This window comes from Lissotriton vulgaris, chromosome 4_1 (assembly GCF_964263255.1).
Source record: "Lissotriton vulgaris chromosome 4_1, aLisVul1.2, whole genome shotgun sequence".
Lineage (NCBI taxonomy): Eukaryota > Metazoa > Chordata > Amphibia > Caudata > Salamandridae > Lissotriton > Lissotriton vulgaris.
In genome coordinates, this window is record NC_141691.1 from 2,128,680,345 (window position 1) to 2,128,695,860 (window position 15,516).

Sequence of the window (15,516 nt, forward strand, 5' to 3'; positions counted from 1 at the left end):
CCGGATTGTTATCATTCAAAATAACATGCACCCCTTCTGGGGAACAACGTATTGTAGCCCTAAAATACTTGAGCCTATCAAGACCCACAATATTGGCTGGTGTGTTAGGGGAAAGCAAAAACGGACATGGAGCCGAAAATTTATCAACATGGAATGCAAGTGGCTGTGACAGCAGGCTAAGGGAAGGTGTCCCATCGAAACCTATTGATGTAATGGTTAAGCCAGAGAGGGGAGCTCTTGGAACCAATTGTTTAGACAAGGCGCTACAAGTAGCTCCTGTATCAACCAGAAATCGATCAGTAAAACCCCAAAAATGTGCTTGAACATAGGTACCCTTCTGATCTACTGGGACTTCAACTGATTCCTCACCCCATCCAAGGCATTCCTATGGATAAGCAAAGTCCTTCAAATCCAAATTCAAATAATCAGATATTTAATATTGGTTACGCCTATCAAATGTATTCAAAGAATTTGAAGGATGCCCAACAGTCTCAAATCTAGCACGATCATCCATACCTCCCCTATGTCCTGGATTCCCCGGGCGGTTTCTCATTTGTCCCAGACCACGCTGATACTGCCGAGTACACAAATGAGGATATTAAAAAACCCAATGTCCAGTCTCCATGCAGTAAGCGCACTGATCAGAAGACAATGTCGCTCGGGAAAAAGAGGGTGTGCCTAGGCGAAACACTGCACTTCCGCCTCTACCACCACTTCCATTAGATGGGCCATAAACCTGAGCAATCATAACCTTTATTTTCAGCTCCTTCTTATTTTTATCCTCATTGCGCTTAGCTTCTAATTCATGATGTTCATAATCCTAGCCCATAGTCGAAAAAGAGACTGGGGGAAGACGTGGTTCATGAACTCTCGCTGGCTTTTAGGCGACTAGCTATTCCTGGCAACATGTTTGTGCCAAATTTATCGGTAAACAGATGCCTGAATGTGTCATCTGTCAATGACTGGTCACTAAAGTCGTGGAATGCCTCCTCACAATGTGTGAAGAAATGACGGAGACCGATTCATCTGCCTTTTGCTTGCAGGATGCTAACATAGTCTAATCTATCTTTTTAGGAGGAATGATAGTTTTCAATTTAACTAGTATAGCTTTTGAAAGGTATAACATTTCTTGTTGTGGTTTCTGTGCGGTTTCCCTTTCTGCAGCAATCCTTTCTAGTTCCTAGCAAACAGCCCCAAAAGTTGTATAATCATCGACTTTATGAATAGATCTCCACATATCAGGGGGTAAAATAAGCCCAAAAAACATATCAATATCAGATAAAGTCATGGTACAAGAGCTAATGGATCCTTCAACTTCTTCATAGAAAAGTGGCCGTATTTTTACGCGGGTCAGGCAAAGCAGCTTTAAGAGCCTTAATGTCTGCTCTACTCCAACGAGTAAAGAACCAATAATAGATAAAATAACACTTCGCATCAGTGGAATTTTTATTATCATCTGTTCCGGTGCCCCTAGGAGGGACATACAAAGAGCGGCTTCCAGCATGGGTTTCGCATGAACCACAATAATCCTATCTGTCCCTGAAGCGTCATCCCGCAGCACTGTGGTCTGAATTTTTTGTTCAGCTGCAGCAGCACACTTTTTCTCCTCCCGCAAACAGAGTGCATCAGCTCGTAGTTTAACCAAACAACTAATTAAGTCAGCCACCTGAGAAGGGAGAAAAATACCGCAGCGCAATTGTTTATTATCGCTTGTTATATCAACAAGCTCTAACTCTGTGGAATGCTTTCTAAACATGCAATTACTTATGTGGTAAACATTTCTACAAAATATAACTGCTCTCTATACTGCCATTGTTGTACATCGGCTACAAGATCTGAAGCAGAATTAATATCACAGGCGGCTTTACGGGCAACAGATCTAAGAGTGGATGCACGATCAGCCGTCAGAAAAGAACGAGTCTCTCACTGAGCATTCAATCCTAAGTTATCCTGATCTAAAGGAGAAGTGTCATCATCAGAATCAACTTCAGGGGCAGAGGGAAAAGTATATGGAGCCAGGGAACGATCTAACAAAATTGAATCATTCTCTAGTAGAGGGTAAAGGGGGCGTTGGATAGGGTATTAGTCATTTACCTGTAAACGGCGCTCCTATCCTCGCTCTCTTTAATCGCCTTCATTTCTTTATTTTTTTGTTCCAGCGCTTTCACATGGATATTTTTGCATTGTTCTTGTTCTATCAAATCTTGCTCTCTTCTCACTTGTTCACAAGCTTCTTTTTCCCACATTCATATCTTGTCTACTTTTGCGCTTAAACATAACATTGTTCCACATACTGAATTTTTCTAAGATCAAATGTCCCATGTATAGGCCACCGCAACTCAGGATCCATGCTAGTATATTTACATTACATGTACATTATAGAAGAAATACCATTTTTAATATACATGTCCCTATCAGGTGTCCCATCGTGGGGTGCCAGCAGATTCCGCTCGATATTCACATTGGTACCTCCAAAGAAGCAACACATTCTACGAAGTGTGCTTGAAACAGGCATAAACACAACAGGGGAGGAAAGGGTCCCAGGGAAAGTTTAATGACCTACCAATGCTAATATCCCTACGTAAACAGTTAAACTAACAAAGAGTAGCAAGAAGTCAACAAAAGAGCAAAAAAGGCTATTAACTATGTAAAGGTGAAGGAGAAGCTTAACTAATAATGTGTGCTGATAAAGTCATGCCTAGGGTATCCCTTCTTTGTGAAAAGATTCCCATCAGTCACCACTCCAATCTGCCCTTCATCATCTTGGATCCTTCACACCATGAAGGTAGAGTAGTATACCCACAGCAGACTGGCAGATGTAAAAGCCTAGACTAACTTTTGGGACCCAGTGATTTAAATTTAAAGTGCTGTAACCGAAGGAAACTGGAAAGCAGTGCAATAAATGTGATAAATAAAGTGAGTCAATAAGTGAAGTGTGGACAACGATAAAATTGGGTAGAGAAGGGGAAAGAAAATTTAATATACTCCTCTTAAATCCAAACCTAATAAAAAGTGCGAAGTGGCCTAAACAAATAACCACTATAAAGAATGGAAGGTCGACATGTTTCTGCAGACTGACTAGATCCAGCTGGTATCTTGCTGCTTCCTCAGTACCATTAACGCTACTGCTTAGTGAACATATTAAAAAGGTAAAATGTCACCTGAGTCTTAGTGATATCATCCTTCTCCTGACTTCATGATTCAACTGGATGTCAGACCATTCCCAAAGAAACACATACATAGAAAAAAAGCACAATATAGATAATCATGATTAGATCACCGTTTTTTAGAAAATATCTTATAAAAACAGTAATCTTATTTATAACCAATGTGTTTGTATCTTCAATTGATAGATAGATCACATTAGCCTACAATACATCAAGTATAGACGCTCACTTACCTAAGTGGCAGGAGAGAAAAGCCCCACCTCACCTGGCTGCAGCGCAGGTAAACGGAGCACCGCTCTATATAGCAAACATAGATGAAATGGGAGTTATGACATACAAGCGTGTCGCTACTGTCATCACACAACCATCAATTGTTCAACCACTCAAATAATGCCAATACTATTCATGTCAAAGAAGCATCTCAACCCTTGTTAGGTAGAAAGCAATTGTGCGGTAAGATGGCATTCCAAGCGCCGAATAGTTGACTTTTTCTTATTAAAAGCAAATATTTTCAACCGCTAAGTTAAACTGTTCAACCTTATGTATGTGCCAGCCAGTGTGCTCAAGTATACATATTTGAGCCGTTATACAAAAATGTGGCATCTCCATATGTAAATGGCTCGCAAAAGAATGTCGGCCCAGCGAGCTAAGGACGAGTGGACACCGATAGTTATTCCGGTGCCTATAATTGCAATATCGTCTGGGGAGTATGACTTTCCTGTTAACCAAAAGCGGTCGCTAATAGCTTAAGAGCTAGATATTACAGGCAAAACTAGATATACTAGCAGGAACCTGGACAATGGTAGTTCTAATGTCCACATTGCCAGCATCGTCAGGGGTTTACGGCGTTTTTGCACTAGCGTGGTTATTGGTAACTAGTGGCTAATAGAAGAGGCAAAGCTGAGTTAACCCACACAAACCACGGTTTGCTGTCCGGCTTGCTTCCCGCACTCACCTGTCTGTCGGTACCCCGGGTGTCCCTCTGGCTGTTGTGCGAGGTACCAACGCGGCGTGCAGGGAAGCGTTATCTTTGGTTTCCATTGCTTCAGCGTCGCCTCAGAGGCATGCGACGCCCAGGGCCTCTGGGAATTGTAGTCCATGGCCCCGTTAGATCAGTATACAGCGCAATCGGTGCTAACATTGTTGTTTGATTTCTTAGCAACACAAACCTGCGATATCAAACAACTATGGGAAATATGATGCACTCTATTCAGTGGGCTGTATTGGACTCACGGAATATCAACAGACTCGCTGTCACCGGGTCTATTAAAAATGTAAGAAATGTCAATTTGTTACGGTCAGGCAGCAGCGACTCATTTCCAGCTAAGCTGCATAACACATGCAATGCAGGGATCTTGCGTTATGCCCAAAGCGCACCATACGTGTACTTTTCCCAGATCCAAGTTTATTTTTTCTTTTTAACCCCTTTGTTAGGTTCGGACATGAATCCCGTATAGTTACTGATTTTATTGGGCTTGCGATGCGTCACAGTCACCGGGTCTGTTATTGAAAGAAAAGGATGTCATGTTGTTACAGTCAGGCCATCGCGCTTAAAGCTAAACTGCATAGCACATGCAGTGCTGGGGTATTGTGTTCTGCCCAAAGTGCATCCTACCTGTGCTTCCCGCAGACCCAGGTCTGTTTTAACCCCTTTGTTAAGTTCGGAAATGATCTCCGTATAGTTGATGATCATAAGTCAAAGTTCACGTTCATGTCATTACGGAACTCTTTAATATCAAGCAGGATCAGGGATTTGATAAAAGTAAACCCTTTCAAGAGCAATTACGCTCCAAATGTCATAGCTTATATAGTTTAATTTCTTTACGCTATGTGATCTATGTCTCATCCTATGAAACTACTGTCATGGTATTCCTCATGAGTGGCTCTACACATACAAACTTTTGCCGTGATGTCATAATCAGGTCTCAGGCTACAAGAGTCTTAAAGAGTTAGAAAACAAGTATACTCTCTGTCCACTATCTTTAGAGTGACATCCAAGGAATGTCTTCATTCAGCCCAATCTTATCAGACTTGAGTTTACAGGCATGCCAAAAATATTGTACCATATACAATACTATACAGCAGTGGCACTTAACACAATATGCGCCGTTACCAATTATTCAAAGGTTGGAGAAAAATCCCCTCATTACCTGCCTATTTAAATTGCAATTTATATATATCCAAACAAATTTCAAATATTGGCTACCTTCCATAGACAAACTGTCGCATCAAACGACCTTACCAAGCAAAAGTCTACAGATTCCAAGTGCCAAGTTCTGAATCGACGACCAAATGGTCTCTTCACGGCGAACACCGAAAGGGATCTCAGTCGAGGACCGGCACCGTCTGGAGGGTCAGATCAGCTAGAGAGGAAAAAATGCTGTGGGTGCCAAGAAGCGGGTCTCCTCGGGCAGTTACTGTGCGTAGCAAGATTCCAATCCTCCGTTTCGACCACTATTTTGGGCATCTGAGTCGCCAATGAGCTCCACTGGTTGGGCGCCAATCTGTAGAGGTGGACCTCAGCAATGTAGTGGTGAGCCTCAGCAGGGCCTACCAGTGCTAGGGGTTCTCCCTTCTCTGCACAGAGTCCTCAGACAAATAAGAAGAAGTTGGCACAGAAACTGGAATAGAAAAAACAGAGTTTATTAACCTCAAGAGGTGGTACTATATACACACAGCACCCTTCGGCAACTGTATGAAGTAGCACACTGAATGGAAAGAGCATGGTCCTTTTATACCCACACAGGGGCTCAAAAGAAGGCGGTACAAACACAGAGTGTTGGGTTTAGGTACATATAAGGTCATACAGAAAATGCAGGGTCGACAAGTAGGAGGAGCTAACAGTGTCCAGTTTCTAGTAAACACATCCTGACAGATATAAATTGCCAACAGCTCCAAGCTCAACTGAGCATGTGCAGAACAGGAAAGGTCTAAATTTATCTTGTCTCTGGGCAAATTTCAAGAGCAGTTAACAGGAAGGTAGGACAGAGCACATGATGAGCACATGGCAAAATGTGGCAGACTAAATGGCTGCCACAAATACAAAATGGAGTCTGCACAATGTTACAATAGTTGCTGAATACAGCATGTCTTCTGCTAATGCTTAATCTAGCCGCTGCCAAATTACAACAGCAAGGCCTACCAGAGTTAGGGGTTTGCTCTTCTCTGCACACAAGTCCTCATACCAGAAAATAGAAGTTGGAATGGAACTGAAATAGTAAAAAGATATTTTATTAACCTCATGAGGTAGAACTACATTCGCACAACACCCTTCTGCAGTGTATGAAGTAGCACAAGGAGTAGAAGAACTGTGAGTCTCTTATACCCACACAGCAGCTCAAAGGAAGGAGGTACAAGCACACATAGGAAAGTTACATACATAGATGGTCATACAGAGAATGCACTGTCAACAAAGAAGGAAGAGCAATGAGTTGCTGACTTTTGTAAAAACAACCTGACAGTTACAGACTAGAGCAGGTGCAAGGGCAGCTACAGACTCTTTTGAGCATGTGCAGAGTAGCAGGGGCTAAGTATAGCCAGTTCTTGAGCACATCACAAGGGCAAGCAACAGTGAAGAGGGAAAAAAGCACATGGCAAGCACCTGGCCAGTAAGATGGCTGCCAGAAGTAAGATGGCTTTAGCTACATAATAACAGCGATCTCTGCCAAATTTTCACAGCTGCATAGAACAATTCCTGATGTCCCTCAGCACTCGGCACCCAATACACCCTCTGACCATGCTCGAAACCTCAGCATCGTACTAGACTCCTCACTCAACATCCTCTGCAATACTTTTAAGTGGATCCCCCTTGATGCCAGAAAGACTGTTACCCACACACTCATAACTAGCAGATTTGACTACAGAAACGACCTCTAAGTTGGAATCAACAAATCCATGCTACGCAAACTTCAGACCATCCAGAACACCGTAGCCAGACTCGACCTCAGAATCCCACGACATGACAACATCAATAAACACCTAGAAGAACTCCACAGGCTCTCCTTCAAGAAGAGACTAACCTTCAAGCTACTCACCTACACCTACAAATCCCTCCACAACAACAGACCCAAGTGCCTAAATCAAAGAGCCTCCTTCTGAACAGCCACAAGGAACCTCTGCTCCACCAACCTCTCCCTGGCAGTAACCCCACACATTCGCAGAATCAGAGCGGGTTGAAAAGCCTTCTCCTACATCATAGCCAAAGCTTGGAGCGAGCTTCCAGTCGGCATCAGATGCTCCTCTACTCTGTACACCTTCATAAAGAGCCTCGAGACCTGGCTCTTTGGCTGATCTGGAGCTGCACCCCTAGTGCCTTGAGACCCTCATGGGTGAGTAGTGCGCTTCAAACCTCCCAAACGGTTGATTGACACTCACACACCCACTAACAGACCAACTCAGACAATCTCACCCCAACGACCGATCCATTAAGACAGTCATGCGCTCACTCGCATAATCCGTCTCAAAGGTAACAAGTTACAGCTAGGATTTCTTTTATTTTTGAACCTTAGAAATTCACTTAAACTACCAAAGGTTACAGGACATTATAGTTAGGAAATCACATTAAAAAAACATAGAAATTCACTAAAAAAAGCAAAGATTACTGGGACATTAAAGTTAGGCTCAGACTTCACTTGTACGAAACTATTTCAATTCAGCAGTTATAGTTAACTGAGCAAACTATAACGTATGCCCCAACAGTGCACTGTTTATGACCTGACATATTAAATCACTCATAACATTGTCAGTGATATTGCTGATGGTTTCTAAATTAACATCACTGATAACATCACAGATGATATCAGCCACAGAACCACTCAAACACCCACTCATACCCATATACAACATCTCCAATACCCACTCAAAAAGCAAGTTCTTGCACAACTACTCACTCCTCCATATTGCCACTCACACAGGATTCCAACATAAAGTGGGTTTGGAAGATGCTAGGACTAAGAAAGTGCAGTGGTTAGAGAAAAAGATAAAAGAAACGGCGCAGTGCCTTAAGGTAGACCTAAAAAGCAGGAACTCATATACCACTACTAAACAATCAAAGCAAGGTAAACAGCCAAGTTGGTAAAATGAGGAGTGTCTACATAAGAAAAGAGAAATAAGAAGAGAAGAATGAACCCTGAGGAAAAAATAGGATCCAATAAGGCATAAAAATCTAAGTGAAATGAGGAAGGATTATAAAATGTTAGTTAGAAACCTGAAGAGGGTATTCAAATAGAAATGCTGGAAACTTTTGAATCTAAAAATTTGCGTACGTTTTGGAATTTGATAAAGGAAGCATCCGGACAGACTAACGGGGCTATGCCCTGTGTAGTAGAGGAAGCGGCTTGGGAAGAATATCTAGGTGAGTTATATGGAACATACGCTGAAGAAGAAGGTGGGGATATTGGTCCTTGGATGGAGGCGGTAGTAGATTTAAAACCTTTGTTTACAACAGAAAAGGTATATTCAATCATAAGAAACTTAAACCTAACCTGTGCTGCAGGTCCTGATAACCTGCCAGCAATTATTATAAAATCCCAGCAAGATTGGTGGGCGCAATTTTTCTCCTACATGTTTCTGGCTATATTGGAGTCAGGCATGATCCCCGAAAAGTGGAGGGGAGCAGTAATCAGACCGATCCACAAGAAGGGCGATAGAAAAGCGCCCACAAATTATAGACTCATTAATTTGCTGGATGAAAAGGTATTCTCCAAAATAGTTTTGGGCAGTTTGAATGACTGGGCGGAGCGGTGGTCGATCGTGCTAGTGGAGCAAGGAGGCTTCAAGAAGGGGCACTCCACGATCGATCACTGCTTCGCACTGTGGGCGGTTGCGAGGAAGTCTGTGGAAAAGCAGGGGAAGTTATGCTGCTGTTTCGTAGACTTCCGCGCGGCATTCGACTTAGTAGACAGGAATTGCCTGAGGGAGTCCCTAAGAAAACTTAATATCCCGAGGGGCTCTTGAAAATTATCCAGGAGTTACATAAACATAACTGGGCGCAAGTCATTAAAGATGTAGACGGAGCCTTGACTCCTAAAATATTGATTAAGAATGGCCTAAGACAGGGATGTGTGTTAGCCCCCTTATTATTTGCAATATACCTGGCTGATCTCCCATCTATTCTAGAAGTGAGTAGAAGTGCTAACACCAAAATGCATGGGAAACATCTGTCCTGTCTGCTGTATGCCGATGATTTGGTCATCTTTGACCTAACAGAAATCGGATTGCAAAGGAAGTTAGCTCCTTCAACAAATATTGCTTGGGTAAACGCCTGACGGTAAATATGGATAAAACTAAAATTCTATGTTTTGGGAAGAAAACCCTGAATTTAAATTAGTATCTGGAAACTACTAAACTAGAAATTGTGAATGAATACAGATACCTTGGTATTTGGTTTGAAAAGTCTTTAAAATGGGATATCCATTTAGTAGCCCAGACTGACAAAGCCCATACATCAGGGTGCGGCCTAAGGATATTTAGCCAAGTTTACGGGGATATGTCACATACCGCCCGATTCATCAAACAAAATTGCGCTCGCAAAGGGCCAGATTCTGAGAATCTGGCCCTTTGCGTGTGCGATTTTTGCATTTGGGATTCAGCATCCCAAATATAAAAATCGCTAATTGCGATCTCGCAATTTTGCGAGGAATTACATTTAAGGAATCTCTATTTGAGATTCCTTAAATGCAATTCATCATCCAATTTTGTTTTGCGAATTCGCAATTTCTGGCCGCAATTTACCGCGAGGTCAGACCTCGTGGTAAATTGCGAAAACTCAGAAAAATGCTTTTAAATGCATTTTTCTGAGTTGCATGTTACACACACACATGTCCTTTGGACATGTGTGTGTGCAACACCTATGTAAAATTTCATTTGAGGGGTGCTACAGGGTATCCTTTGGACACCCCTGTCACCCTTCAAATCGCTATCTCATTTGCGATTAGCTAATTGCTAATCGCAAATAAGGAATACTCCCCATTCATTCCTATGGGCCTTTTGGCACATAGGAATGAATGGTGAGTTATTCCTTATTTGCGATTAGCAATTTGCTAATCGCAAATAAGGATTATGTAGGAATCGCATTTCTTTATGCAATTTCTACATGAATCCCGTTTTGCGAGTCCTTAATAGCGATTCGCTATGAATCGCTATTAGGGGCTCGCAAAACGGGAGAATGATGAATCAGGCTGATAGACCATTACTGAAAGCCTATAAGGCAATGATACCCCCACAAGTGCAGTATGGAGCCGAAGTTCTATATTTGAGCGGGAAGAATAATTGGGACATTGAGGAGGGGAAATGTGTAAAACCTTTGATGTCACTATCCGGCTCCTCCATGATTTAGGCAATCTGCTTGGAATTAGGCGTGACCTCATGGAACATACAGGTACAAGTGGCCCTTTTAAGATTTTGGAAAAGATTGGGATCCGAGGAAGTCACAAAAGTGTCACAATGGTGTAAAGAGGAGATCTTGCACAGCAAATTAAATTGGGCCAGCAGGCTCAGAATGAAATTGTGTGCACTGTGTAAAAACTTAAATGTAAAATTTGACCAGGCGACACTGTCGGTTGAAGCCTCAAATGCGGAACATAGAACAACAGAAAGAGAAATATCCAGGCAAAATGATATGATATATTTGAAAAAGAAAGTGTCAGTCCATTATATGATAAATAGCTGGGAGAATGATACCTGGTATCCCTATTTGGATACACTACCTAATGCTGGATTAAGAGCCGAGGTACTCCGATGGAGAATAGGGATTAACTGTTGGGTATCTCAGAGAAACAGAAAAGCAGAATTGGTACAACCGGATGGTAAATGCCGCTGTGGATTAGGTACCAAGTGTGATAATCTACATATCTTACTAGACTGTCAAAAATGGGTGTCACGGCGGAAACTGTTTTTTGCGACCCTCGTTTTTAAAATATGGTATAACTGAGCGCCTCTTAGCAATTAACCTACTTACCGACATGCCAAATCTTGATATAGCAATCGCCATGGCAAAATATATGTAGGCGGTAAAAAGGACTCTGTTGGATCCAAATATAGTTGGATAGAAATTGGCATGAAGAAATAGTAGGACACGCTCTAGAAAATTGTGTCTAGGGTGGAACGCTATCCCTAAGTTAAAGCTTCACCGTATTGCTGATTTCAATATTGGGTGTAGTGCTGTATGAACATTTGTCTCTTTTAAAGTATTTGTGGCATTTTTTATACATGTTTTAAACTATTTATTGCAATATGTATTTTGTTTGGAGACCAATGGTCTAATAAACATACTTTTACTACTACTACTACTACTACTACACTCACAAAGCCAATCACTCACCCATAGAGTCACTGACACACTTACTCACATACTTGTACACCCACTCATACACCCATTTGGCCACTCAAACATACACATATATACCCATACAGCCACACATACCTACTTACACACCCATAGAGCTACTCACACCCCCAAATCCATTCACACACCCATACAACCACACAGACGCCCACCCATACACCTATACGTGTGGCAGGCACCTGCTTTGGCATTCTTCGCAGTCTGAGGAAAACACTCAACATGCTCCCTATGTCAGCTAGGAGGGCCCTGGTCCATGCCTTGGTGACCTCCAGGCTGGACTATGGGAATGCCCTCTCTCTAGGAGCAAGCACGAGGTGTCTCCAGAGACTGCAGTACATACAGAATGCTGCTGCACGCCTGATACTGATGATCCCTAGGAGAAGCTCTACAAAACAGGCACTGGGGGCACTACACTGGCTGCCTATCAAAGAGCAGATCGAGTTTAAGGCCCTATGCATTAGTCACAAAATTGTTCAGGGAACTGGTCCAGCTTCCTGCACAGCCTGTTAACACCGTATGAGCCCACTAGACTACTGAGGTCGCAGGGTGCCGCTCTGCTACAGGTCCCCAAGATCAGAAGGGCGAGAATAGGAGGCAGATTTTTCCGATATTTGGCGGCGCGGACCTGGAATACTCTTCCTCTCAGGCTCCGTATGGAACCTGTGGAGTCAGCCTTCAGGATGGAGCTCAAAACTCTGCTGTTCCCTAGGGTTTAGTGTGCTCTGGGGTCAGTAGTTTGGTTGGGAGTACTTGGTCCACTGGAAGCGTGGGGACACACTGGCTAGTGTAACCAGGTGCTATATAAGCTCAGTATTATTATTATTATTACAACCACTCACACAAATGCCCATGCACCCAGAGAGCCTTGTCATAAACCTACTCACTCACCCATAGAGCCACTCTTGTACCCACTCACACACCCGCTCAGACACCCATTTAATACTGACACAGGCAGTCATGCAGGCATTCATATCACATATCTTAGAGGAAGTATAACTTATCTAACTTTTGTAATAGTTAGTATATTGTGGTTAACACTCATAATCTCTTAAAAATACGTACCCTCAATGATTTTATCAGTGATGCCATCAGTGAAGTCTTTTGAGATGTCATCAGAGATTTTATGAGGTTTTTTAAAATCTGTTTACTACCTAATATTTATCATTAATATATGTAATTTTATTGGTGACCACATTTAAGAAATGTTACTTGCATTCAGGACACTAACATTGTTACCACACATTAAACACATTATTTTCATGCTTGCAGCAGAGCATTTTTTACCCAAATTGACGTCTCGTTTACATGAGGAAGTATAATGGCATCATCTTAAGTATTCCTTGAAATTTTCACATCACAAAATTCCCCAGATCATACCTAAATGATTCTGGGATCCTCAGAGGCTAGCCACCATCACCTCCCCCACACTCCTGATCAGCATTAAAGTTAAAAACAATACCTTTATTCTTACTGTACCTTCCCATGCACCTACAGTAGTCCTAGTGATAAAAAAACACACATATGTATGCTTTAGAACTTATAAATAAATAAATCAGAATCTTGTCTTATATAGTTGTGTTGCATCATACAGCAACAGCCTTGAGGCAGGAGAGAGAGGTGAGATGTGTGTCTCATGATATTTATTGCTGATCGAGGGTGAATCATCACAGTGAGAGTCTCCTGTTGATGATAAGTCTCATCTGCTTATAACAGGTATCAAGGACTGAAGAACTCACATTCACCAAGGATTGAGTAAAGATTGAAAGACAAGATAGAGGCAGGACAGCAAACACTTACACTCTGGTAAAGCCTACTTGACTCCACATTCAAAGTCAATCAGAAAGGTTTATTCTCAGGGCCGTATGGACATATTTTAGAACCTCACGGTTGAGATGTCTTAGAAGTGTGAGGGTTTAAATGGAATAATCTCTGACCGACTACCAATGTACGTGTCGGAAGGGTTGTATTACTGTGGCCACCGTGGTAAAAAGCTGATGAGTGCAGCTGTGTCCAACGAGGCGCCCAATGTATCGATCATGGACTCTCTCACATGGCTTAGATCCCATTGGCCAATTACATCCATGTGGGGAAGGAGTAGTGGAAGATGCGGTCAACACATCTGCTGAGAGACTGGAAAGAGAACGTTCACATGTTTGTTACCACAGCACGTCATTTGTCACTGAAACTACCTTATTATTTATCAAAAAGACGTTATATTTTCTTAGTTCCTTTTGTTGGCATTCCTTTCCAATGCCTTTTTAATCTCTTCCCAGGTCCTGATCAGGTCCGGTTGGTGAACGGCCCCTCTCTCTGTGCTGGAAGAGTGGAGGTCAGACACAATGGTGTGTGGGGTAAAGTCTGTGATGACGCCTGGGATCAGAAGGACGCGTCGGTGGTCTGCAGACAGCTTGGATGTGGAGCTGTACAAAGCTATCAGTACAATTCATCATTCGGGATCAGCCCTCTGCCAGTTCTGATGAGTAATGTCCAATGCCAAGGAGATGAGTCTGCCCTGTGGAAATGTGCACAGCGAGGCTGGAATGTTAATACCTGTCCAACTGGGAGGAATGCTGGAGTTACCTGTGCAGGTAAGAAGTGTAAGCTGAGTGTAAAAACAAGCTTCATTGCATAATGAAGACATTATTCACTTCTGTCAAAATACAATAGTGACCTCTGATGGCAAGCACTTCATCAGGTGGGTCCGGATGAACCCTTAAGACCCTTCATGAAATATTTTCAAGCAGATAATTATGCACTCTGGAGCCAAGGGGGAACTTGCAACCCCCCTTCCTGCCTGTGTGCTTGCTGCTTGTTTCTGCTCTTTGCATCTTCCCAATGGTTATGACTCCTTCGGGAGAAGGAGAGTTTCACAAGCCAATCCCTGCCCGCTGTCGAGCCACCTAGAAGCAGACATTATGATTTTTCTTGCCTGAGTCTAGTCTGCACCATCCACTGAGTCGTTTTTTTAATTTTAAGCACTTAGCAATGATCCTAAGACTTAGTGACAATGTCCACTACCCTGCACTCTAGCCTTCCCAATCACAGTCCCCCTCCCTCCTTTCCAGCCTCCGTCCTTCATTCTGTCCTTCCCTCCATCCTCCCTCCCTCCATCCCTCTCGCCCTTGCTCATTCCATTCATCTTTCCCTCTATTCTTCCCCCCTCTATCCTGCCTTCCCTGTGAACCTCTGTCCTTCCCTCATCCTTACCTATGTCCATCCCTCCCACCCTCGCTCATTCCGTTCCTCCTTCCACATCCTTCCCTCCCTCCTTCCCATCCTCCATCCTTTCCTTTGTCCTTCCCTTTAACCTCTTTCCCTCCATCCTTCCCTCCCTCCTTCCCACCCTCCTTCCCTCCATCCTTACCTGTGTCCATCCCTCCCACCCTCACTTATTCCCTTTCTCCTTCTCTCCATCTTTCAGCCCTCCATCCTGCCTTCCCTCTGCCCTCCCATCCTTCCCCATCCTTCCCTCCTGCCCTCCCTCATTCTCTTCCTCTTTCATTGCATCCTTGTCTCCATTCTTGCCTCTATCCTTCCCTCTGTCCTTCCCTCCCTTCTTCCTTCCCTCATCCTCCCTCCCTCCCTCATTCCCTTCACCTTCCCACCATCCATCCCGCCTCCCTTCTGACCCTCTGTCCTTCCCTCCATCCTTACCTGTGTCCATCCCTTCTACCCTCTCTCATTCCCTTCCTCCTTCCTCCATCCTTCCCTTCCTCCATCCTGCCTTTCCTGTACCCTTCCATCCTTCCCACCCTCCCTTATTCTCTTTCTCCTTCCTTCTATCCTTGTCTCCATCCTTCCCTCCTGCCCTCCATCCCTCTCTCCATCCTTCCCTCTGACCCTCCCATCCCAGTCATTTCCTCCCTCCTTTCCTACGTCCTTCTAATCCTCCCTCTGTCCTTCCCACCTTTTGCTCTGTTTTCCCTCCATCCTTCCCACTGCCCTTCCCTCCCTCAGACCTTCCCTACTTCCCACCCTCCATCCCTCCTTCCATCCTTCCCTCCA

At 43.4% G+C, this 15,516-nt stretch overlaps 1 protein-coding gene across 1 annotated transcript in view; it reads left to right on the top strand.

Moving 5' to 3' along the window:
- Nucleotides 1-15,516, top strand: part of LOC147725203 (CD5 antigen-like) — a 223,214-nt gene that overhangs the window by 173,786 nt on the left and 33,912 nt on the right. Inside the window, exon 3 of the mRNA XM_086967130.1 lies at nucleotides 13,785-14,099. Coding sequence (XP_086823256.1) covers nucleotides 13,785-14,099 — 315 coding nt within the window. The remainder of the gene's footprint in view (nucleotides 1-13,784; nucleotides 14,100-15,516) is intronic.